General features: G+C 64.9%; 4 protein-coding genes across 6 annotated transcripts; 3 read left to right on the top strand and 1 right to left on the bottom strand.

Moving 5' to 3' along the window:
* The first annotated feature begins 1,821 nt into the window (after positions 1-1,821).
* On the top strand, positions 1,822-8,962 carry ERF (ETS2 repressor factor). Its single transcript, XM_059718820.1, has 4 exons — positions 1,822-1,909; positions 6,281-6,515; positions 6,696-6,811; positions 7,117-8,962. The coding sequence occupies exons 1-4, from the start codon at positions 1,828-1,830 to the stop codon at positions 8,169-8,171; spliced, it is 1,488 nt and encodes a 495-aa protein (XP_059574803.1). The 5' UTR covers positions 1,822-1,827; the 3' UTR covers positions 8,172-8,962.
* Positions 8,963-10,171: 1,209 nt separating this feature from the next.
* Positions 10,172-14,717, top strand: GSK3A (glycogen synthase kinase 3 alpha). The gene is made up of 11 exons (XM_059718819.1): positions 10,172-10,436; positions 11,144-11,331; positions 11,411-11,494; positions 11,860-11,970; positions 12,052-12,182; positions 12,388-12,494; positions 12,570-12,667; positions 13,585-13,680; positions 13,750-13,936; positions 14,013-14,093; positions 14,170-14,717. Exons 1-11 carry the CDS (start codon positions 10,187-10,189, stop codon positions 14,238-14,240), a joined length of 1,404 nt encoding a protein of 467 aa, XP_059574802.1. The 5' UTR covers positions 10,172-10,186; the 3' UTR covers positions 14,241-14,717.
* A 360-nt stretch (positions 14,718-15,077) lies between these two features.
* On the bottom strand, positions 15,078-18,078 carry ZNF526 (zinc finger protein 526). Its single transcript, XM_006270270.4, has 2 exons — positions 17,696-18,078; positions 15,078-17,124 (listed from the first exon to the last, which is right to left on the bottom strand). The coding sequence occupies exon 2, from the start codon at positions 17,114-17,116 to the stop codon at positions 15,161-15,163; it is 1,956 nt and encodes a 651-aa protein (XP_006270332.2). The 5' UTR covers positions 17,117-17,124; positions 17,696-18,078; the 3' UTR covers positions 15,078-15,160.
* A 181-nt stretch (positions 18,079-18,259) lies between these two features.
* On the top strand, positions 18,260-23,198 carry DEDD2 (death effector domain containing 2). 3 transcript variants are annotated; one of them, XM_059718822.1, is made up of 6 exons: positions 18,279-18,377; positions 19,343-19,840; positions 19,995-20,105; positions 20,189-20,311; positions 21,436-21,814; positions 22,842-23,198. In XM_059718822.1, exons 2-5 carry the CDS (start codon positions 19,471-19,473, stop codon positions 21,801-21,803), a joined length of 972 nt encoding a protein of 323 aa, XP_059574805.1. In that variant the 5' UTR covers positions 18,279-18,377; positions 19,343-19,470; the 3' UTR covers positions 21,804-21,814; positions 22,842-23,198. The 3 variants fall into 3 exon arrangements, with proteins under 3 accessions (XP_006270333.2, XP_059574804.1, XP_059574805.1); XM_006270271.4 differs by lacking the exons at positions 21,436-21,814; positions 22,842-23,198 and having other exon boundaries at positions 18,260-18,367; positions 20,189-21,164; XM_059718821.1 differs by lacking the exons at positions 21,436-21,814; positions 22,842-23,198 and having other exon boundaries at positions 18,278-18,377; positions 20,189-21,164.
* The last annotated feature ends 917 nt before the right edge of the window (positions 23,199-24,115 follow it).

Raw genomic sequence — 24,115 nt, 5'->3', positions numbered from 1 at the left:
GGAGGCCACCAAGTGAGAGCCATGGGCATGAGGGCAGGGGGGTGTTGCAAGGGGCCATGTGGGCATGCAAGGCCAGGACTGCACCTGGATCAGGGACCCAGGCATCTGGCTCCTAGCCCCCCCCCCCCCCCCCAAACCTGGAGAGAACCCAGACATCCAAGCCCCTGGCACCCCTTGGTTTGCTCGGCCTGCTCTTGCATCAGACGGGTGCATGTATGCACACACGCATGCGAGGAGCATTAGTAGTTTGTGGCTAAATGAAGCATCGTAAACAAACACCTAATTACTACCCCAGGGCCCAGAGTCGGGGGGGGGGGGGGGGGGCGGGGGGGATCCCTGGGGGCACAATGCACAGCATGGCAGAGAGGGGCCCAGCCCCACACATGCGCATGCATGTGCAGGAGATACAGATCTGAAGATGTGTGGGGTGCCGTGCTGTGCACATGCACATGTACCCAAGTGCGTGCAAGTGGCCGCACACACGGGGGAGATGTGTACCATACTGTGCCCTCCAGGGCACATGCAGGGCCTAGACACTGTCCCAGGGATGTGCAAAGAGCCGCAGGCACGGGGTTGCAGGTGTGACACGTGCTCGCAGCACGTGCAGTGGATGGAGAGACCGACCTGGGTCTGGCAACATGCACATAGTGCCCAGAACAGGCAAATACATGTGAAGACCCAGGTGTCTAACATGCATGTGTGCACGCGCACACAGACGCATGCACAGAACCCAGGTGTCTGGGGCAGACAGACACATGCACACGGGCAACCCATGTGTTTAGGGCATATGCACAGAACCCAGGTATCTGGGCACAGATGCACACAAAAGCATTTCATAGGACTCAGGTATCTGGGGCACACCAGCGCACACTTACATGCACACACACATATGCAGAATCCAGGCACCCAGGGCACATGTCCATATAGGACCCAGGAATCCAGGACATGCATGAACACGCGAGCCAGGCATGGAGAATGCTCGCACGCGAGTATTAGGGATGCGCTTGTGTGCTTGCACACGCAGAACCCAGGCACCTAGGATGCCCCCCTGCAAATCTCCAAGCATGGGGCTGTGTCTGTGCGCGTGCATTTGTGTTGGCACAACCATTCTGGGCACACGGGTGCCCTTGCACATAGGCCATGGCAGCTCCACACATGAAGACACGGGCGTTTTGGTGCGACACAATCACATGCATGGGGACATGGCACCAGGGTGGGGTCACAGAACGCTCACACGTTGCCTGCCCCTCATACTCGGCATGTTGCACACACGTGCCCTGGCCCCTTGAGCCGCCCCGGCCCATAAGGCCTCACACCTGTGACACAGGCCTCACACGCGTGCCTTTGCAGGCGTGGCTGTGCATGCTCTCCAGAGCCCACCCCGCCGGCCACCATCCTGGGCCTGGCTGAGGGCGGGAACCCCCGACCTGCTCCCCGCCCCACTCCACAGGCCTCTGCACCGCCCCAGCCCCAGCCTGGACCTGCCGCATTCCTGCGGCCTGCCCGCGCCTGCCCGCCCGCCCCGAGGCGCCTGCAGGGTGCCCCCGCCGGTGCCCCTCGCTCCCGACCCTACGTCCTGGTACCCCCCACTCCCGACCTGCAACCCCCACTCGCCCCGCCCTGGGCCCCTCACTCTCGACCCACCCCCCCAGCGCAGCGCCCCCTGCCGGCTGCCCCTCGCTTCCCGCGCGGGCCCTTTAAGCAGCCCTCCCCCCACAGCGCGGGCGGGGCCGGGGCGGGGCGGAGGCGGGGCCGCGGGGGGCGGGCCCAGTGTCCATGGCGACGCGGCGGTGACGTGTGCGGGGGGGCGTGGGCGGCCCGGTGCATATGAGCGCGGGGCGGGGGGGTGGGGGGGGCCGAGCCCGCGGCGGCGGCAGCGCAGGAGCCATGAAGACCCCTGCGGACGCAGGTGCGGACTGCGGGGGGGGGGCACCTAGGGGGGGCGGAAGTTTTTTTGGGGGAGGAGGGAAGACTTGTTGCTTTCCCCCAAGTCCTTGCGGGGGGGGGCTGCCACGTTGCCGGGGGGAGCTGCTCTCTGCCCCCTCTGTATTGGGGGGGTCGTGGGGGGGGTACCTGAGAGTCCAAGAAGAACTTGTTGTTCCCGACCCACGCGGCACCTTTAAGGGGGGGGGCTCCGCCCCCCCCCCACGGGGCCACGTGACACGCGGGGGGCCGGGAGGGGGGACCCCCCCGGCGCCAGCGATTGTATGTGGGATGCGGGCGTTTGGGAGTGCCCCGCCCCCTCGGCTCCCCCCCCCACACAGCCCCCCCACCAAACTTTTCCCAACTCCGAGACGGGGCAAGAAAATGGCAGGGGGGGGCACGGCCCGCGGGGGGGCACGCGGGTGCACGCACACAAAGGGGACTCAGGGGCGCACACACTCTTCAGTGCCCCCCTGCACTGTCCCGGGGGTCTCGGCCCCCCATAGACTCGTGTGTCTTTAAGGGGGGGCACGTGCCCCCCCACTCACTTCTGCGTGCCCCCCCCCCCGTTTCCCTGGGGGGGACTCTACCCCCCCAACTTCTGTGTGTTTAAGTGGGGGTGGGGGAAGCTGTGTGTCTTCATTTTTCACATGCAGTCTTTTAAGACTTGGGGGCTGAGCGCGTGTGTGTGCGTGTGCGCGCGCATGTGTGCGTGTGCGCGCGCACATGCGTGGGGCCACACACTCGCACACTCTTCAGTGCCCTTCCCTGCAGTTTACCTAGGGGGTCTCACCCTCCCCTCCAACTCCTGTGTCTAAGTGTGTGCATGTGCACAGTGTACGGGGGGGGGCATGCACACACTTTTGTGCCCCCCAGCTGTACTTTTCCAAGGGTGTTCTCCCCCCCCCACTCCTGTCTGTGTGTGTGGGGGGGGCACTGAAGACACATACCTACACACACACATGCACACACTTGTGTGCCCCCCGCCCACACTTTCCTTGGGGTGTCTCAACCCCCCTCTATTGTGTTTGGTGTGTCCCGGGGCCCACATGCTTACACATGCATGCACGCCTGTGGGCCCCCACACTTTCCCTAATGTGTCTTGACTCCTTCTACAACTCTTCCTTCTTTTAAGAGCTTGTGTGCATTTCTAGGGGGACCACGTGTGTGTGTGTGTGTGTGTGTGTGTGCGCACCCGCGCGCACACAGTTGTGACCCCCTATACTTTCCCTAGGATGTCTGAGCCTCCACCACAGCTCTTATCTTTAAGATTGTGTATGTACGTACATACCTACATACGCACAGGCACGAGTGTCCAGCTCCCCCCCACAGTTTCCCTGGGGAGTTTCAACCCCCCCCAGCTTTTGTCTTTAAGAGCATGTGTGTGTGTCTAAGGGGGCCACAAGCGTGCACGCACACACAGGCACGCACACATACACTTCTTTCCCTGGAGTGTCTCAACACCCCCCTCCAGCTCTTGTCTTTACGAGCATGTGTGTGTGGGCCCCCTGTGCCCCCATGTCTTTTAAGAGCTGGGGGCCTGTGTGTGTGTGTGTGCATGCACATGCAAGGGGGACCCACACTCACTTCCCCCCCCAGCTGTGGTTTCCCAGGGAGGGGGGGCAATCACCTGTGTCTTTAAGAGGGGGGTGTGTGTGTGTGTGTGCCCGTGTGTGTGTGCTTGCCTATGTGCTTGCCTGCTCGCACACGAGGGGGGGGATGATGTAATACCGCTCCCCCCCAGGCTGGAATTCAATCCCAGGCCTTTTAGCTGCTGGCTCCAGGGATTAGTCACAGGCCCGTGCGGTTTTGGGGCTGGAGGGGGCATTAAAGAGACATGGGCCCCTTTCCCACCCCGTCCTCTAAACTTTCCCCCTAGCCAGGGACCTGGGGGGTGGGGGCTGGGCTGGGAGGGGGTGCCCAGACGGGGTGGGGGGCTGGCGCAGAGTGGAGACGCTGGGAAGGAAACTTGGAAGGAGCCTGGCCGGGAACAGGCAGCGCATTGTGTGCGCGCGAGTGCGTGTGCACACGCGTGTGTGGGGGGGGTGAGGGGCTGGCTCCTGCTCCCCCCCAGTCCTTCTCTCCCATGTGCTTGTGTATGCGTGTGCCCCCCACGCCTGGCACACAGGAGTGGGAGGTGGGGGGGCTGAGTCACTGGCTGAGCTGTCCCTGTGTGTACCCCCCCCCCAGGATCAGAGCCTGCTGGGAGCTGGGGGGGTGCTCCCACCCCCTCTTAAGGGTGGGGGATCGAATGGGGGTGGGACAGCTTCATGAGGCGGGGGTCACGAGGATGCCCCCCCAGGCACCAGGGAGGCCTCAATTGTGCGGTGTTGGGGGGGTGCCCCTGCGTGTCTGGCAGCGCCAGGCCAGGAACAGTGGCCCATTCAGGGCTGGTGTCGGGCCCCTCCTTGGTAGTGAGAACAGGCCCCTCTGTGTGTGTGTGTGTGTGTGTGTGTGTGTGTGTGTGTGTGTGTGTGTGTGTCTGTGTGCGCGCGCGCGTGTGTGCGCGTGCGTGTGTGGGCCCGGGTGGGGGTGGAGAGCTGCAGCTGGATGGGGGGGCGGCTCTGAGCTCCAGCCTGCCTCCCCCAAATTGCCTGAGGGGTCCCCAATGCTGGGATGTGCGCCCACCTCTGGGACATCCCTGGGTGGGCGTCCCTGGGTGGGCCTCAGGACTTCCCACGACTGCAGAGTGGGTCCCTGGGTGGGCGTTCAGGACAGGAAGTGACCCGTTACCTGGAGAGGTCTCTTCAGGAGTGGGGTGCGCTAGACCCCCAGGTCCTGGGGTGGGGGCCCAGCCCCCCCTCCCCTCCCAGCAGGTTATTTTTAGCGCGCTCTTGCACTCTCCGTTCCCTGTTGCTTGGAGACTGGTACGCGGCGGTGGGGGGGGGTGGCAGTGTGTGCACCCTGGCACTGTTTGTGGGGGGGGGGTACAGCAGGAGGCTGCATTGTCCTCCCCATGGCTTTCAGAGCCCCCCCATATCCCAGCTCAGTTGTACCCCAGGCCCCCGGATCCTGAGTCTCATGCCCCCCTGTGTCCCTCCCCCACAAATCACAGCTCCTGTTGTGCCTCCCCCCCCCCCCCCCCCCCCCCCCCGCCCTGTGTCACAGCCTGGTGTCCTCTGCAACCTCTTGGATCAGATCCTGCTCCCCCCTATAGCAGGCCAGGCCCTGTCTCGGCCCCCCTGCTTCCCTCCACACTGGAGCTGGGCCAGGGAGGGGGGGCAGCCCCCCGGGGGGCTGAGCTCATGCCGCCAGCTCCGTCTGCGGCCGCCGCGCTCCCGGCCTCCATTACCAGCCCTGAATTATTGATGGGCTGCGAGCACTGGGGGTTCGGGAAATAGGAAACAGCCCCCACTCGCCCCCTGCCTCCCCAGTGCCTGGGTCTGGTCTGGGGGGTGCTCTGGAACTGATGGAGTTAAAGGGGGGTCAGAGCTGCCTGGGGGTGATGGCACTTGCCCCCCCCCCCGTACCCTCCTGACATAGGGGGCATCAGGCTCCAAGGGGGGGGTCCAAGGGGCTCCAAGGTGGGGCATCAAGATGGGTCAAGGGAGGTGGGTTAGGTGGCTGATTGGCCTTCTGGAAAATGGTAGTTCCCAGCTTCCTGTGGATGGGGGGGGCTGGGTGCCCCAAAACTTGGTGTGTCCACAGAGACATGCCCCTGGGGTGGGGGGGGCTCCGCTGGGGATCCCAGGGGGCTGTGTGCATTGGTAAGGGGGGGTCCCAGGCTGCAGGCTAGGCCCAGCCCCTCTCCCCCGCCCCCCCCCAGGAATGTGGCCGGGGTTGGGCGGGCGCCTGGCGCAGAGAAAAGGCTCCTTGTCTGGGAGGCGGTGACCTCAGCCGGCAACCATCCCACCCGCCCGCTCCCCCTGCCCACCCCCCACCCCACCCCCGCCAGCGGGGTTGGGGACCACTGGGGGGGGCGCGCCTTGGGTCTGGGGACACTGGGTCAGGAGGGGGGTGCTGCGGGTTGGGAGCGAGGGGCACCAGCTCTTTTGGGGGGAGCTGTGGGTTGGGAGTGAGGGGCACCAGTTTAGTCTGGGGGGGCTGCGGGTTGGGAATGAGGGGCACTAGTGGGGCTGGGGGTCAGGAGTGAGGGGCACCAGCTCTTCTGTGGGGGGGGAGGGTGGGTGGCTTGGCACTGGCCCTGGGCTCAGTTAAACCGGTTTCCTGTTGCCCCCCAGGTGGGGGTGATGTGCACACCTTGTGGGGACCTGGGGGGGTTAACCCTTCGGCTCCCGTGCCCATGCAGAACCCAGAACCTAGGCATCCAAGTCTGCCCCTGGGGGGTGACTTTGACCTCTCTGGGAATAGCCCTTAAAGGGCCAGCAGCCTCTACCTGACCCCCGCTGCCTCCCAGGCTTCGCCTTCCCGGACTGGGCCTACAAGCCAGAGTCGAGCCCGGGCTCGCGGCAGATCCAGCTGTGGCACTTCATCCTGGAGCTGCTGCGCAAGGAGGAGTACCACGATGTCATCGCCTGGCAGGGCGACTATGGCGAGTTCGTCATCAAAGACCCGGACGAGGTGGCGCGGCTGTGGGGCGTGCGCAAGTGCAAGCCCCAGATGAACTACGACAAGCTCAGCCGGGCGCTGCGGTGAGTGGGGGAGAACCCAGGTGTCCCAGCTCCCCGGGATCCCTGTGCTGTAGCCCCCCAGCCCCCACAGCTGACTTGGAGAACCCAGGCACCCCATGTGCCCCAACTCACTGGGCTGGCTGAGGTCCCTGGGGTTTGGGTGTGGTTGTGGTGCTGACCCCTGGTCTGCCCTCCTCCCAGGTACTACTACAACAAGCGCATCCTGCACAAAACCAAGGGCAAACGCTTCACCTACAAGTTCAACTTCAACAAGCTGGTGCTGGTCAACTACCCCTTCATCGACATGGGCATGGCCGGTGAGCGGGGGGGCCAGAGGCGTACAGGGGGCGGTGGGCTGGGAGTGAGGGGCACCAGGGGTGGGAGCAGGGGGGTTGTGGGTCAGGAGTGAGGAGCACTGGGTGGGGCAGGCTGGGAGTGAGGGGGCAAAGGGCTGCAAGTTAAGAGTGAAGGGCACTGGAGGGGAGCAGGGGGTGGCAGGTTGGGACTGAGGGGCACCAGAGGAGCTGCAGGGCTGAAGTGAAGGGCACTGGGTAGGGAGCAGGCACCAGCAGGTCACGAGTGAGGGGTTGTGCCCTAGCTCACTGCAGCTGTGTGCCTGCAGGTGGGCCTGTGCCACAGAGCGCGCCGCCAGTGCCGTCGGGTGCCTCGCACTTCCGGTTCCCGCCAGCCACGCCAGGTGAAGTGTTGTCACCAGGTCCAGAGGCCCCGCGCTCACCGGGTGTCTTTGCGGCCGTGGCACGGCGCCTGGCCCGCGGCTCAGTCAGCGACTGCAGTGATGCCGCCTCGGCCGCCTCGGAGCTGGAGGAGCCTCTGGGCGAGGACCCACGCCGCCCACCTGGCCCCGACCCCTTCCGTGGGGGTCCCCCACTGCCCACCCACCCTCGCCTGGCACCTGAGGGGCTGTTCCGCGTGTACCCCCGCCCACCGCCCCGCGCTCCCGAGCCCCTCAGCCCCTTCCCTGTGTCGCCGTTGGCTGGGCCAGGCGCCCTACTGCCCCCACAGCTCTCACCTGCCTTGCCCCTGACGCCTGGGCATGTGCCGTTCACACCCTCACCCACCCTCAGCCCCATGTTCCCCGGCGGGTCCCACTTCTCCTTCAGCCCGGAGGACATGAAGCGCTACCTGCAGGCGCACACGCAGAGCGTGTACAACTACCACCTCAGCCCCCGCGCCTTCCTGCACTACCCTGGCCTGGTGGTGCCCCAGCCCCAGCGCCCTGAAAAGCCCCCAGATGAGCCTCCTGGCGCTGCCCCCTTCAAGTTCAAGCTGCAGCCACCACCCCCTGGGCGCCGCAAGGCTTCTACTGCTCTGTCCGAGCCTGTCCCGGCACCAACCCAGCCACCGCCACGCATCAAAGTGGAGCCGGTGTCCGAGGGCGACTCAGAGGAGGAGACGGTGGAGGTGACGGACCTGAGCGAGGATGATGAGGATGTGTTCAAGGCGCCGCCCGCCCCTGAGCCACCCGCCCCACTGCCACCCCCCACACCTGCTGCTGCTGCACCCCCTAAGCTGCGCTTCAAGCGGCGCTGGAGCGAGGACCGGCGCCTTGAGGCCTCCGCGCCCACCCCTGCCGATGACAAGAAGGCCAAGGCCGAGCCAGGGCCTGAGCTGCAGCTTGCCACAGCCCAGCTCTCCCTGGAGAACCGGGACTGCTAGACCCCCTCCTCACTGCCTTATTGCCCCACCCTGTGCTGGGGGGGAGCCTTTATACCCCTCTCACCATTACTGGGGGGGTTGGGGGGCACATCGGGGACCTCTATGCCTATACATATATAAATACCTATAGATATCTCCTATTTTTCAGCCCCCCCCCCCCCCCCTGCATGGGGACTGCCCCCCCTTTGTTTATAGTGAACTTGCTGCCTTGTTTTAGGGGGTCCTGGCCCCCCCCCCCGGCCTTTTTTGGAAGCACAAGAAGCAATTTCCTCTCCCCCCCCCCCCCCCCCCCCCCCCCGTCAGGCCCCTTTTCTGCAGGGGGGGCCATGTGCCCCTCTCGGGTCTGCAAGGCCTGGGGGGTTGTGGGCTGGGCTCCACCCCCTTACATCTCCCCCCCCCCCCACTATTGATCTCGGGGTTCCCTGCTGGAAACCAAAAATCTGCCCCTGGGGCCGGGCCGTGGCCCCCCTACCCCCCCCGGGGCTTTCAGGGCTGTTGCAAGTGCCTGTGCTGTGCTGGGTCCAGGGGGCCGTGCCACCCCCCCCCCCACACACCCTGGGGGGGACCTGAAGTGACTTCTTCCCTTGCCCCCCGCCCCCATCTTGCCCCCCTAGGAACAGAGAAGCCATTGACACCCCCCGGGTTCTCCCGCCCGGGGTGGAGATCCCCCCTCATCTGGGGGGCAGCGGGGACCCCCCACCTTAGTGACCTTGTTGTACAGAACCGGCCGCGGCTTCTTTTACGAATGTATAAAACCCGCGAAAAATAACCAATAAACAGTGATTTGGAGACTTCCGGTACGGGTGGTGCTGGGGGGGCCGCGGGGCGGGGGGGCGCCCAGCCCGGGGCGGAGTCCGGCTGCATTAACCCCTTCCTGCCTGGCGGGGCCCGGGCGCTGGACAGCCCACCCAGGAAGGAGAAGCTGCAGCTGGGCCCGGGCTGTGGGAGGCGGCTCTGACCACCAGTCCTCACTGCCCTGGTGCCGTAGGGAGAAGCCAGGTGTGCCCCGCTCTAGGTGCACAGCCCTCCCCCGGCTCTGGCACTGCCCCAAGCCAGAGCGTCCGGGGCCCGCCCTGCCCCGCCACATCCTCCCTGCGGGGAAGCTGGGGGCGGGGCGGGAAGCCGCGGTGGGCGTTCCCCCCGCCGGTACCCCTCACTCCGGCCGCGCTTTGCGGGAGGACACGGAGACGGGAGGAGGAGCGGCGCGCCCGGGGAGCGCGCAGAGCAAGGGAGCGGGGACGCCTCGCGTCGCTCCGTCCTCACGCAATGCCTCTTGGGAGACGTAGTCAACCCCCCACAACAGCTGGGACTACATTTCCCTCGTCGCGCCGTGCAAGCTGGGAGCTGCAGCCCCCTTCGGGAAGCGGCTGGACTCCCCTTCCCGCCACCCCTTGCGGCTCTCGCGCGCTGCGTGCTCGGAGCCTCTCCATTTTGCCTCCTCGCTTTCCCGTCGGCCCCCGCGGCAGCACGTGACGTCACTGGCAGCTCACGAGGGTTCCTGCGCAGACACCCTATTTCCCAGTCTCCATTTCCTGTCAGTCCTTGCAGACGCCTACACCCCCCCCCCACACGCTCCCAGACTCCATTTACCGGAATCCCTCGCGGCATGCCCACCTCGGTTTCCGGTCACATCTCTCCAGTGCATGCGCAGACCTCCACACCCTCCGCAGCCCATTTCCAGTCACTCACAGGCGTACATGGTATCTACCCCTCCGACCTGCGGGACTCCATTTCCCAGCGTCCCCCGGCTTCACTCCGCCATCACGCCCCTCGGACACATGCGCACACCTCCTCCTTTTCTACCTGCCGGACTCCATTTCCCGTCATGCACAGATACTCCTATCTACGCGAGTCCATTTCCTTCCGCCCCCTGCCTCATTCTCCCATCACTCCCCTCGCGCGCATGTGCAGATGCCTCATTCCCTCCCTCTCAGGGACTCCATTTCCCGGCCGGCCCCGCCCGCGCCTGCGCCATTTGTTGCCCCGCCCTTTCCCGCCGGCGCTTCCGGGGCCGGATGGACTCGCTTTCCCGGCGGCCCCCGCGCGGGGCGGGGCGGGGCCGGGCCGGCGGCTGGAGGCGCCGCAGTCGCTCCGGCCTCGCCATGAGCAGCGGTAGCGCCGGCCCGTCCCGCCCGCGCGCCGGCTCCTTCGCCGACGCCGCCCCGCCCCCCGCGGCCCCGATCCCGGCCGCTGCGGGGGGGGGCAAGGCCGGGCCCGGGCCGGGGGGGGGCGGGGGCGCCTTCCCCGCGGGGGTGAAGCTGGGCCGTGAGTGGCGGCGGGGCGGGAGCTCCCATGGGGCTGGGGGCTCCTGGGCCTGGGGGCGGGCGGGTTCCCCATGGATTTTGGGGGGCTTGGGGGTGGGGCTGTTTCCCCTAGACCTGGGGGAGGGCGCCAGGGGGGGTTCTTAGGGGTTGGGGGGCAGGCGCTGGGCTGGGGGGTCCCCTAGATCTTGGAGGCTCAGGGTGGGGGGGCTGGGTCCCTCGACCTGGGGGAGGGGGTGGAAGGGTCCCTATGGGTTTAGGGGGGTCAGGGAGGCAGGAGGGGCAGGGCTGGGGGGTCCCCATGGGTTAGGGGTTCGGGGCTGGGAGGGAGGGGTTCTTTGGGGGAGGAGCCCAGGGCCTTGGGGTTTAGGCTGGGGGAATGCTCCCTGTGGGGGGGCTTCCAGAGCGATTTGAGGAGGTTTCTCTATGAGCAACAGGTCCTGGGGGGTCCCCCCCTGCACTGGGTCAGGGTTGGGGGGCTTCGTGTTTCCTAGGGTTTGGGGGTTATGGTCTAAAGGTGCCCAATTGGTGGGGGGGCTTTAGAGGGTTCTCCAGTGTCCTTATTGGGGCGGGGGATGGGGCTGGCTGGGAAGACAGGCTAGAGTTTTATGGGGGGGGCAACAATGCATGCTCCCACGTGGGGTTCACACCCACCTGGGGGGGTGGCAGGTCTCAGCCCTCGCACCCCTGACCCTGTGCCTCCCTACATAGGGGACAGCGGGAAGCTGAGCACAGTGGTGGCAACACCGGGGCAGGGCCCTGACCGCCCGCAGGAGGTCTCCTACTCTGACATCAAGGTGATCGGCAACGGGTCCTTTGGTGTTGTGTACCAGGCACGCCTGGCCGGCTCAGGTGAGCTCGTCGCCATCAAGAAAGTGCTGCAGGACAAGCGCTTCAAGGTCAGGCATGGGGCAGGGGACTCCCTTCCCCCCACCCCTGGGACCCCCCACTCACCCTGACTCTTTGCCCCCCCACCAGAACCGGGAGCTGCAGATCATGCGGAAGCTGGACCACTGCAACATTGTGCGGCTGCGCTATTTCTTCTACTCCAGCGGGGAGAAGGTGGGGGTGCTGGGGGGGACAGCCTGGGGAGGGAGGGGCAGGACTGTCATGAGCAGGGGCGGCAATTTGGTGTAGGGTGGGTTGGGACTATCAATGGGCCCTGGGGCAGTTTGGGGCGGGGGTGGGGCTGGGACTGTCATGGGCTGGGGAGCAGTTTGGGACTTGTCAGCGGGGGGGGGCAGTTTGGGGTATAGTGGGTCAGGATTTTTGGGGCAGGGTGAGCCAGAATTGTCAGGGGAGCGGGGGACTGTGGAGGAGACCCGGGGTCCTTGGAGGGCTCTGGGGAGCCATGTTGCTCAGCTAGGGATGCACAGGGGTGGTGGTGGTGGGGGCATCCCAGGGGGTCTCACCCCCTGTCCTCCTAGAAGGACGAGGTTTATTTGAACCTGGTGCTGGATTTCGTGCCGGAGACGGTGTACCGCGTGGCCCGGCACTTCTCCAAGGCCAAGCAGACCATCCCGGTCATCTATGTCAAGGTAAGGTGGGGTCAGGGGATGTGGGGAGAAACTCCTTGCCCCCCCTCGCTGTGCTGACCGCCCATCCCCTGGTGCCCACAGGTCTACATGTACCAGCTGTTCCGCAGTCTGGCCTACATCCACTCACAGGGTGTCTGCCACCGCGACATCAAGCCCCAGAATCTGCTGGTTGACCCTGACACGGCTGTGCTCAAGCTCTGCGACTTCGGCAGGTGACGCCCAGCCCTTTGTGCGAGGGTTACTCCCCACTGACACTCGTGCCCAGCCCCTTGTGCAAGGGTTCCTCCCCTATCATGTCAGAGGTGGTATGAGAGCCAGGCCAGTGGGTTGCCTCCCTCTGCTCCCCGTGGCTGGGCCCCTGTGCAAGGCTGTGGCTGGGCCCTTGTGCTCTGGCTCATGGCCCCGATTCTCCCGCAGTGCCAAGCAGTTGGTGCGGGGCGAGCCCAATGTCTCATACATCTGCTCCCGCTACTACCGGGCCCCCGAGCTCATCTTTGGTGCCACCGACTACACGTCCAACATAGGTAAGAGCACCCCCATCCTGCCCCTGCCTGCCGGGCTGGGAATCCAGGCATCCTGATACCCTGCCCTGTCCACAGATATCTGGTCGGCGGGCTGCGTGCTGGCCGAGCTGCTGCTGGGGCAGCCCATTTTTCCTGGGGACAGCGGTGTAGACCAGCTGGTGGAGATCATCAAGGTAGGTGGAGAACTGAGGCATCCGGGTCCTGTTGCACTGCCAGTACCCAGGTGCTCATCCTTTCAAGCCCATTCCTTTCCAAGAACAGAAAGAACCCAAGCATCTTGCTCGCCATTTCCCTCCCAGAACCCAGGAATCCAGGCCCAGCTGCCCGTTCTCCTGGGCCCTGTTCCTTTCCAAGAGTAAAAGGAGAACCCAGGCATCTGGGTCCCCGTTCCCTTCCTGGATCCCAGGAGTCCAGACTCCCAGCTGCCTGTTGTGGACCTTGTTTCTTTCAAAAAGCAAAGAGAAAACCCGTGTCTGGAGTTTTTAGTTGCCCGTCCTTCCAAAGCCTATTCCTTTCCAAGAACAGAAAGAGAACCCAGGAGTCCAGGTCCCCATTCCTTTCCCAGAACCCAGGTATCTGGGATACCAACCTGGACCCCGTTCCTTTCCAAGAGCAGAGAGGGAACCCAGGCATCTGGGTCCCTGGAACCCAGGCATTCAGGCTCCTAGCTGCCTGTTTTCCTGGACCCTATTCCTTTCTAAGAGCAGAAAGAGAACTCAGGTGCCCAGGCTCCCAGCTGCCCATACTGCTGGACCCCATTTCTTTCCAAGGGCAGAGAGAGAACCTAGGAGTCTGGATCCTTGGCGTCTGGGCTTCCATATGTCTATTTTCCTGAACCCTGTTCGTTCAAGAGCAGAGAGAGAACCCAGCTGCCTGGGCTCCCAGCTGCCCATCTTGCTGGGCCCTGTTCTTCTCAAAAAGCAGAAAGAACCCAGACATCCAGGTCCCTGTTCCCCTCTTGGAACTCAGGCATCCAGGCTCTCAGCTGTCTGATATCTTGGACCCCATTCATTTCTGAAAGCAGAGAGAGAACCCAGGCATCTGGGCAGTGGTGGGGGTTGGTGTGACAGGTCCCCCCTCTCCCCATCAGGTGCTCGGGACACCCACACGGGAGCAAATCCGGGAGATGAACCCCAACTACACAGAGTTCAAGTTCCCCCAGATTAAGGCCCACCCCTGGGCCAAGGTAGGTGGGGGGAAAGGTATGGGTGGGGGGTGTCTGGTGCCCCCACCCTGATCCCCAATGCTCCCCCAGGTGTTCAAGCCACGCACACCAGGTGAGGCGGTGGCACTGTGCGCCCGCCTGCTAGAGTACACACCGGCCACGCGCCTCTCGCCCCTGGCGGCCTGCGCTGATCCCTTCTTCGATGAGCTGCGTGAGCCGGGTGCGCGCCTGCCCAGCGGCCGTGACCTGCCCCCCCTCTTCAACTTCAGCCCTGTGGGTGAGTGCAGGGGGGGAGGGAGGGGGAGCTGGCCCCCCAGACCCCCCAGCCTGACCCCCACCATGTTTCTCTGCAGAGCTCGCCATCCAGCCTGTGCTCAACGCTACCCTGGTGCCCCCCCACGCCCGGGTGCTGGGGGGATGTGTGGCTCCCCAAGGTGAGTGGCCAGCTGCATTGGGTATTTTGAGGGTCGGGGATCCCTGAGTGCCCCCTGACTCTGCCTCCACCCCTAGGTGAGGGGCGCCTGAGCGGTGACAGGAACCAGCTGGGTGACGGCGCGGGACCCATCGCCAGCACCTCCTGAGGGGCTCTGGGGCCGGCCTCCCCCCCGCCTCCCAACTGAACTGTGAAGGGGGCGAGGGTTTAGCGTCCCTTCCAATGACCCCTTGGCCCAGCTGCTGCCTTGTGGGGGGTGAGGGGGAAGGTCTCTGTCTGCCCCCCATTTTAAAGTCCCTTTCAGTTTTAAGCCTCTCCCCCAGGTCCCCCCCAGAGCCGGTGGGGGGAAGCTATGGCTGTGCCCCCCCGCAACTATGGGGGGCCCCTCATGCTCTGGACCCCAATGGGAGTTTTATGTCCCTGCCCGCCCCTTTTGTAAATACACCCCTGCCCCCTCCTTTTATGGATCGCTGTGTAAATAGTTGATTTTTTTCTTATTGCCTCCCCCCCACCCCCCCTGCTGCCCCCAGATGAGCTGGAGGGGGGGTGGCCTGTGGCCCCATTAGCCCTTTTCTTAGACTTGGCTGTGTACAGACCCCTTCAATAAATTATTGGCATGACCCGAGGCAGCCTGTGCTGGGAGACTTATGGGGGGCAGCTGGTTTTTGAGGGGAAGGGGCTGAGAGGCACTTTCTGGACCCCACCCGTCTGCAAGGAGAGGCTGGGTGAGGTGCAGCCCTGCCCTTGCTTCCTGGGGTAAGGAGAAGGCAACACCCCACCCTGCCTTATTTTGCTGTAGCATAGGATGCCTGGGCCCCACTGGGGACATGAGGAGGGGCTGCAGGGCAGGACTTGTGGGGGAGAGGGGGATCCCTGCTCCCATTGCTAAACTAGGCCCCATGATGGGCTCCAGTGCCCCCCCCGTCCCTGGTCCTTGGGAGTCCCTGCCACCCTCTCGAGGGGCACAGATACCCCGACCCCAGCGCAAGGGGCTGAAACCAGAATTTTTATTTACAGTGCGGGGAGGGGGCGAGGTGCAGGGGGGAGGGGAGGCCCCCCGGCCCGGCCCTATACGAAGGCGTTGACCTGCAGAGCGTCCAGCTGGAGGTTGCCCTCGAAGGCGGCCTGGTAGATCTCGATCGTCTCAGCCAGTGGCAGTGGCTCGGCTGTCTCAATGATGGCAATGGCCTCCCCAAACTCGGTGCACATGATGGTCTGGGTGGGTGGTGCAGTGACAGGCGCGGGGGGGGTGGGCACTGTGGCGTGGGTGCGGCGGTGGCTGCGCAGGTTGGATAGCGTCTTGAAGGCTTTGGGGCAGAGTGGGCAGCGGTGCGGGCGCTCGCCTGTGTGTGTGCGCCGGTGCTCAGCCAGGTGCATGGCCTGCACAAAGGCCTTGGGGCAGAGTGGGCAGCGGTAGGGGCGCTCGCCTGTGTGCAGGCGCCGGTGCTCCTGCAGGTGTGTGGCTTGGCGGAAGGCCTTGGGGCAGTCAGGGCAGGGGAAGGGGCGTTCGCCTGTGTGTGTGCGCTGGTGCAGCCGCAGCCCTGAGGCTGCCCCAAAGCTCTTGGTGCAGAGCGGGCACTGGTGTGGCCGGAGCCCCGCGTGGCAGCGCTGGTGCCGGCTCAGCCTGCTCCAGTTGGCAAAGGCCTTGCCACACAGCACACAGGCCAGGCGGCGCTGCCCACCCCGTGCCCGCTGCACCACTCCTGCTGCCACATCCCGGCGGCACCGCTCACGCGGGCCATGCAGGCGCCGGTGCTGCTGGAGGTTGGAGGACTGCGTGAACCGCTTGTGGCACACGTCGCACTGGTAGGGCCGCTCGCCGGTGTGTGTGAGGTGGTGGCGTGCCAGATTGGCCTGTGAGGCAAAGGTCTTGCCGCACTCGCAGCACTGGAAGGGGCGCTCACCTGTGTGTGTGCGCAGGTGATTACGCACGTGTACCAGCTTCTTGAAGGGCTTCCCGCATGTGGGGCAGGGGTGCTTACGTTCCAGTATGTGCACCAGGCGCCGGTGCCGTACCAAGCGTGGATGGCTGGAGAAGGCCTTGCCGCACTGCGGGCATGGGAAGGTGCCTGGTGTGGTGGTGGGCAGCGGTGCTGGTGTGGGGTCTGGTGGGCGTGGGCGGGCTGGTGGCGAGCCGCTCTTGCCGGCATGGGTGCGGCGATGGTAGAGGAACTTGGTCATGTTGCTAAAGGCCTTGCCACAGGCACAGCGGTGCAGCGGGTTGGCCGTGTGGCTGCGCCGGTGCCCCACTAGCGTCATTTCGGTGCCGAAGCCCAGGCCGCAGTCCACGCAGAGGTAGCGGGCCTCACCCGTGTGGAGCCGCAGGTGCTGCTCCAGTGATGCTGCTTTCTTAAAGACCTTACTGCAGCGCGGACACTCATGTGTGCCATCAATGTGGGCACGCTGGTGTGCCACCAGCCGGTTGGCTGTACTGAAGACCCGTGGGCACTCAGCGCAGGTGAACTCCTCCCCTGCTGCTGCAGGCACTAGCGCATCTGGGGGTTCGGGTGGCGCTGGTGCTGGGCTGGCTGGCTCAGGCTTGGGGGCCTCGGGGGCGGCTGGCTCGCTGCTCTCCTTCTCAGTCTCAGCGAAGTGCTCGCCCTGGTGTTCCAGGAGCTCCTCAGGGGTGGGGAAGAGCCCGGCACACTCAGAGCACTCATAGGGGTGCACAGGTGGCATGGGCGTGTGGCTCTGGCGGTGCGTGAGCCACAGCTCAGGCGAGGGGAAGAGCTCTTGGCACTCACCGCACTGGTAGCGGATCTGGCCGGGGGCAGGGATGGGTGTGGGCTGGCGTGCTGGCGCCGGGCGCGGGTGCTGGCTCTGGTGGGCCAGGAGCTCATCCGGGGACAGCAGGACGCGGCCGCAGTCCAGGCACTGGTAGTGGGGGTCGGGTGGGGGGGCGGGATCACCCAGGTGGCTTTGCTGGTGCAGCACCACCTCCTCCAGCGTGTTGTAGAGCAGACCGCACTCGGAGCACATGTACTGGTGCTGGAAGAACAGCCCCGGTGCCAGCTCCTCCGCCATGCTGCTGCCTGCAACGCCCGGGGGCAGCTATCAGTAGGGGCTGGGGGCTGTGGTACCCTCCTCCCACCGTTAGCCAGAACTGAAAGGAAAATGGGCCCAGGGTGGGCTGACTAGTTCTGGGGGATAACTACATGCACGGGCTGGGGGCTGTTACCAGACCCTGGGGGCCTATTGCTGGCTGGCAGCTGGTTTCGTATTCCGGGGTGGGGGTGGGAGGCAGGCAGGGGGGCTGGTTCATGAAGTGCGGGAGTCCTGACGCCATAGGGAGGTATTGCAATCTGGGGAGGGAAGCTTATGCTCGGGGTGGAGTATGACCCGGCCGCGGGGGGGGCGGGACTGAAGCCAGGCCTGGTGAGCGGGGGCTATTCCGGGCCAGGAAATGGTTCATGGGGCGGGGGGCTGGGGCTTGGGAGGTTGTTACAGGCCAGGAGGTGGCTCATTCCCGGGGGACGGCGGGTGTTCCTGATCGTAGAAGGGATCATTGGTGCCCGGGGGGGGCTGCTGCCCTGGGGGGTGGTATAGGCCGGAGGTCACGGCACGGCACGGCACAGCCCCGCCCCGCCCCGCCCCGCCACTCACCCCGGCCGCAGCCGCAGCCCGCTCCGGTCTCCTCGCGCCCAGACTCCGCTACACGGCGCGCGGCGATTGGCCCCCGCCGCGCCGCAGCCTGCAGCCAATCCGCACGCGCGATGCTGAAGGGGGCGATTCGGGTGGCGAGGGGACGGTGCCGGGCCCGCGCCCTGAGCCAATGGCGTGCCGGGAGCCGCCTGGCCCCGCCTCTCGCTCCAGTAGAGGAGTGGGGTGGATGGGGTAGCCACGCCCCTTAATTTGCATGCTGGAAAAAAATTGGACTGGTCGAAGTCGGGAGGAGAACGAGCCCCGCCCCTCTGCGCCAATGTGTAGATGGGCCTGGCCTGCCACCTAGCAACGCCATTGACGTTAGCCAGAGCACTGTGCGCCTGCGCAGGGCGGCATCTCCCCCTCCCTCCCTGGATCACGAGGACAGGGAGCGAGAATCCACGTGCCGGGGGGGGGTGGGATCAGGCTGGCGCAGGCGCAAAAGGGTGTTATTTGTGCCCGTGCTACTGTCGGCGCAGGCGCAGGGGGTGGCGCATGCGCTCTGGGGAGGGGTCGAGCGCAGCGCGTGCGCGGTGGGCGGGACTGGGGGCGGCAATGCACGGCCGCTGGGGTTAGCGCATGCGCAGACGTATCGAAGGTGCCAGAAGGAGCTGAGCGGCGGAGGCTGCTGCTGTAAGAGCTGGTGAGGGTGGGCGAGGTCATATTAGTCGTGGGGGCACAGCCGCATCACCCCGTTGCTGAGGGAGAGGAGAGCGCGTTGTCCTGTTCGTTAGGGAGGCCTCGGGGGGGCAGTAGAATGAGACCCCCGTGACTTGAGGACGGTGGTGTGGCGGGCGGGCGAGGCCATTCTGGCCTGTGGGGGGGTCCGCTTGAGGGAAGAAACCATGTTCCTGGGGGGTTGTTGGGGAGGGGCGCCGGAGGGAGGAGACGACAGTGCAGGGGGAGGTGCTGGGGCCAGTGAGACCCCAGGTGTCTGGGGAAGGCTTCAAGCAGGCGGGGGCCAACGGGGCGGGGCAAAACCCTGCCCCCGGGGCTACGTGGGGCCGGGGCCGTTTGCCTGGACCAGGCCTGGGGCCCGGTGTGGGAAGGGGCTGCAGGGAAACAATATGGCTTCCGGGGGGGGGGCAGATGTTGGTGAAGGAGGTGAGGCTGTATCTGGGGCGGGGTGAGAATATGGTGGCCCTGAGCTGCGCTGCGCAGCGTGAAGGAGTTGTGGCTGCAGGGGGGCGTCCTGGACAAGATGTAAAAACATGGCTGCCGGGGGGGGGGGCTAGAAAGAACCACAGCTGCTAGGGGGGGCACAGGGTGGAACCATGGGGGGGAGCCAGGAGGGATGAGTGCACGGGGCGGGGGGAGCACAGCCCCTGGGTGCTGGGTGGGGTAGTGCTGCTGGCCGAGTGTGGTCCGACACCCCCCCGCCCCGTCGTGGGCCTTGGAGGGGGAAGTTGTGCCCACTGCTGACCGCGCGTGGAGCCCGGTGCGCTCTGCCCGAGCTGCCATGAAGCAGCGCTGTGCTGCGCTGGGCAGGGCCGGACCCCTGGGCTCTCTGGGGAGCGGGGGGCATGTCCGAGCAGGCGGGCAGCGCGCGGGGACACTGGGTTCCATCCCTTTTGTTGGCTTAATGAGTCTGGGGGCTCCCATCCACAGACTAGAGCCCCAAGACCCTGCGCTCAGAGCTGGCCCGTCCCTGCCACGCCATCCGGGCATCCCGACCCCACCCGTGCCAAGGCTTCTACAGCACTGAGTCCTGCCTGTGCTGAGGTCCTTATAGCGCTATGGCGGTGCGGCGCCGGGTAGCACAGCCCTGGGAGGAGGAGGAGTGCCTGGAGTACTACGGGATGCTGTCCCTGCACCGCCTCTTCGAGGTCGTGGGCTCACAGCTGAGTGCGGCCGATGTGGCTGTGCTGGCCTTCCTGCTGGATGAGACCAAGCCCTATCCGCCCTCGTCACCTGCCGGCCCCGAGACGGCTCCCCTAGAGGTGCTGGCGCCACGTCGCACCCCCTACAATGGCGTAGAGCTGCTGCTGGAGCTGGAGCACCGTGGACTTTGCCATGAGGGCAACTTCCGGCACCTGCTGGAGCTGCTGCGGGTGCTCACACGCCATGACTTGCTGCCCTATGTCACCCTAAAGAGGCCGCGCACCGGTATGGGGCCAAGAGAAGGGATTGGGGAGGATCCTGGACTCCTGGGTTCTCTGGGAGGGGCTGGGCAATGGTGATTCACCGGTACAGGGCCAGGAGGAGGGGTTGGGGAGCCCAGATGCCTGAGTGATGATGACAGTGTTTTCCCCCTATGCAGTGTCCCCAGAGCGGTACACGTATGGGCCGGCCGTCTCGTCTGCCGAGCACCCAGTGGGCAGCTGCCTTGATGCGGCCTCTGCCGACCCCCGGCAGGACCCTTGGGAGACAGGTGAGGCAGGGGGGCTGGGTGCAGACAGGTTTGGGGAGTTCGAAATCACCAGGCATTGACCTCCCATGTCTCTTCCCTGCCAGGCTGTGTGTCTGGGAAGCGGAAACGTGCCAGCAGAGGCCGGACGCTGGCACGGCGCCGGGCCGGGGCCAAGCATCCCGCTACCCCCCCGCAGGATTCGCCAGCCCCCACCAAGGTGACCTGTGGTAGGTGTCCCGGCCTGGCCCCCTCCCCGTCCCCGCTGGCGGGGGGGGGACGCCCCCCGGGACCCCGTGCCTTGCTCACTCCATGCAGCCAGGGCCACGCTGCCCCCTGCCCCGGCTTGCGCGCCGGTCTCCGAGCCCCTCATCCCACGGGGTGGCTCCCCCCGACCAGCGCACAACCCGCGCAGGCCCCAGGGCGCAGGCGTCGCCACCACCGCAGCTGCTTCGCAGATCTAGGCCTCTCCGGCGTCACCCATGGGTCCGGTCTGTGCCCCCCTGTGTCCCCCTTGCTTCCCCGCGCTGGGGGGTGCGTGTTGCTGCTCCGCGGTTGCTGCCGTTGCTCTCTCAACCCCCCGTTTGACTTCCAGGTCATTAAGCAAAAGTTGCCTGCTCAAGAGACGCTGCGTCTCTTGTGTGCTCTGCCGGGCCCTGGCTCGCCAAGGTAACCGCCTCCCCGTGTTGCCATCACTTGTCTGGGGGCGCCCGGGGCTCCATTCCCTCTTTTGCACACACACATGTACACATACACACACGCATGCTCGCACACATGCATGTCCGGCCGGAGAGCTCCAGTGGCCCCCAGCCGGGGCGGGGGGCTGGCGGGGAAAGATCAGGTCTTGGTGCGGGCCGACCCCCGCTGTGATGTCGTGCCCATTACAGTGTGCTGAAAGTTTGAACCGTGTTTCTCTCAGTCCGCAGTTCCTCTGACCTCTGGAAAAGCAAAAAGTATCGGCCCTGGCCAGCGGCCGGTACAGAGTGTGGTAAAAAAAAAAAAAAAAAAATGCCCAAAAACTGCAAGGACCCACCGAGAGCCTTGAAACCTGGCCTGGCGCTGCCCCCACAACCCGCCCTGCCCTACCCAGTGGGGCTGGGCGGGGGGCCCAGCACCAGGCCCCCATGGGGGTGGGGGTGTTGGGGGTCCCAGGAATATGGTGTGCGTGGACACGCAGCTGTGTGTCCGTTGGCGGGGAGGTGAGGGCAGTTCTGGGTCGTCCGCATGTGCCCCCACTGTTCCATTTCCTAACCGTGCTGGTCTATGTCTCTCTGTTCCTCCCCTGTGTCTCTCCCCATCTGCCCTTGCCCCTTCTACCCCTCTCTGTCCGTGGGTGCGTGCGTGGGCCGGGCAGACATTCGGCTGCGGGTGCGGGCCGAGTACTGCGAGCATGAGGCGGTGCTGCGGCAGAATGTGGCCTCAGCACGGCAGCACCGGCTGGAGCGGGCCCTGGACGTCTTCAGCCAGGCCAGCACGGTGTTAAAGGCGCGGGACCTGGGCTCCATCATCTGCGATATCAAGTTTTCGGAGCTGTCCTACCTGGACGCCTTCTGGAGCGACTACATGAGTGGAGCTCTGCTGGAGGCCCTCAAGGGCGTCTTCCTTACTGAGTCACTGCGTGAGGCCGTGGGCCGTGAGGCCATCCGCCTGCTGGTCAGCGTGGATGAGGATGACTACGATGCCGGGCGGCGCCTGCTGCTGCAGGGCCTGGTGCCCCAGTGACCCTGGCCCCGGTACGTGCCTCTGCCGGCCCCTCTGGGGACCCCAGGCCCGGTACGACACCCCCCGCCCACCCGCACCCCTTACCCCTGCCCCAGTATGTGTACAACCCCTCCTGCACACTTAACCCCTTATACAATTTCCTACACACCTGTATGAGTACCCTCTAGTGACCCTGATCCTGGTATGCGCCCCATGTGCCTCTACCAGCCCCTCTGGAGACCCCGGCTCCAGTATGATTTGACCCCCTACCCCAGTGTGACCCCTTGCATGCCTGTACGAGTCCCCTCTAGTGACCCTGGCACATGCCCCTGTACACCTCTGCTAGCCACTCTAGGGCCTGTGGGCCCAGTATGACCCCCTGCATACCTGACCCCCTCCCCAATATGACCTTGCACACCTTCACAAGTCCCCTCTAGTGACCTCAGCCCTGGTACCTCGCCCTGTCTGCTTTTGCCAGCCCCTTCTGGTGATCCTGGCCCCAGTATGACCTACTGCACACCAATATGAACTCTCTCTAGTGCCCCTAGTTCTGGTATGTGCCTCCTGCACACCTGTACAAGTCCCCTCTAGTGACCCTGGCTCCGGTACGATCTCGTGTACATCTGTACCAGCCCCTGCACCCCTCCACCAGCTCCGTCTGGTGACCCTGGTAAAACTCCCTGCATACCTCCAGCCCTGGTATGTGTCCCCTGCACTCCTGTACAAGTCACGTCAAGTGATCCAGGTTCCAGTACATGCCTCCACATACTTCGGCCTTTTCTGGTGACTTTGGTCTCAGTATATCTCCCCCACATGTCTATATGAGCCCCCTCTAGCGACTCCAGTCCTGGTATGTTCTTCCTCTCCCCTCCCAGCCTGTATGTGACTGTTTTCATGACCCCACATACCTGTACCAGCTCCCTCTAGTGACCCCAGCTCCGGTATTGACTTCTTCCAGTGACCCCTCTAGCCCCAGGGAGTCACTGTGCTGGGGGGGGGAGAGGGAGGAGTCGTGGGGGCAAGGCCAATGCATAACCACCACCCTCTCCCCTCCTTTAGGCGCTCCCAGCTCTGCCATGCCCTCCCAGAGCCTAGCGCCAGCCGGAGCCACACAGGACTGGACTGGATGGGACCCAGCATCATCCCCCCCCCCAGGATTGGGCCGGGCCCTTGGGGCCAACAGGATCCTTCCCCACCCCGGCACATGGAGCCAGGGCCCTAGCACCTGTGGGCCAGTGGGGGCTTTTTATAAGATGATTCCCCTGTGGTTTTGTACATAATATAAATATGGGGAGGGGGTGGGAGAGTGTATTTTTCTACAAAACTCAAAAGCCAAAAAAAAAGAAACCCCAACCTCTTGATTTTTGGATGTCCTGTACGCGCCGCGTGGCAGCCAATAAACACAAGGCTTTGGTAGAGGTGGCTCTGCGGTGTCACTGGGGGGGCCAAGAGGGACCCAGGCAGCTGGCCTCCCGTCCCATCACGCCGCAAAGCTGTGGGCCCCAGTCCTTTCCCAGAACCCAGGTATCTGGGCTCTTGCCCCCCAGCCCCACACGATCCCCTGAAGCAGGAGAGAACCCAGGTGTCTGGGCTCCTTCCCCCCTCCCCTCCCAGGGCTGGAGAACCCAGGTGATCCCTTGGACTCCTTTAAGGTATGCTTGCTCCTCGGGGGGGGGCAGTCTACTTCTGCTGGGCACAGGTGCAGTGCCTGGTTTGACCACCAGGGGGGCACAGGTGCTGTTGTCCCAGTGGCCACCAGGTGGCACCTGTGAGCCACTAAAACCCCGGGCGCAGCAGCACCCCCCCCCTGCTCATCTCAGAATGCCCTGGGCCCAGGTGTTCTGGACATTCGTGTTCACGCACTCACCCTTATCCTGCACCCCCCAGCTGAGGCATCTGAGCCAGCCCCTTAATCTGGATTGGACCCTGTGACCTTTGCTCTGGGGTAAATGCGGCTTGGCCTGGCTGGTCTATGCTTGGCTGGAGTTAACTTGTACCCTGAGTTGGGGGGCCCTGGGTGAGAGAGAATGGGAGGTTAATCTTTATTAACTACCATCCCATCCTGGGAGGTAGCAGTTATGTGTGCAGAAGTTAATTTGGATTAACTGGTTGTGTTTGTGAATGTGGGGGTCTTAATCCAGTTTAATTGATCACATCCTGGGGGAAGCAGAAGTGCGTGTGTGCGCATGTTGGACACCTGCGTTGTCTGTGAATGGGGTGGGGAATTGCATCCTGAGAGGTAGTGGGTGTGTGTGTCAGACACGTGAGTGCTGCATGTGTGTTGGGGGGTGCAGGCAAGAGGGCATTAATTCGGATTAAGTGCACTCCTTCCC

This window comes from Alligator mississippiensis, chromosome 15, assembly GCF_030867095.1.
Source record: "Alligator mississippiensis isolate rAllMis1 chromosome 15, rAllMis1, whole genome shotgun sequence".
Lineage (NCBI taxonomy): Eukaryota > Metazoa > Chordata > Crocodylia > Alligatoridae > Alligator > Alligator mississippiensis.
Note: the sequence above shows the minus strand (reverse complement) of the source record. Positions and strands in the feature narration are given on the sequence as shown.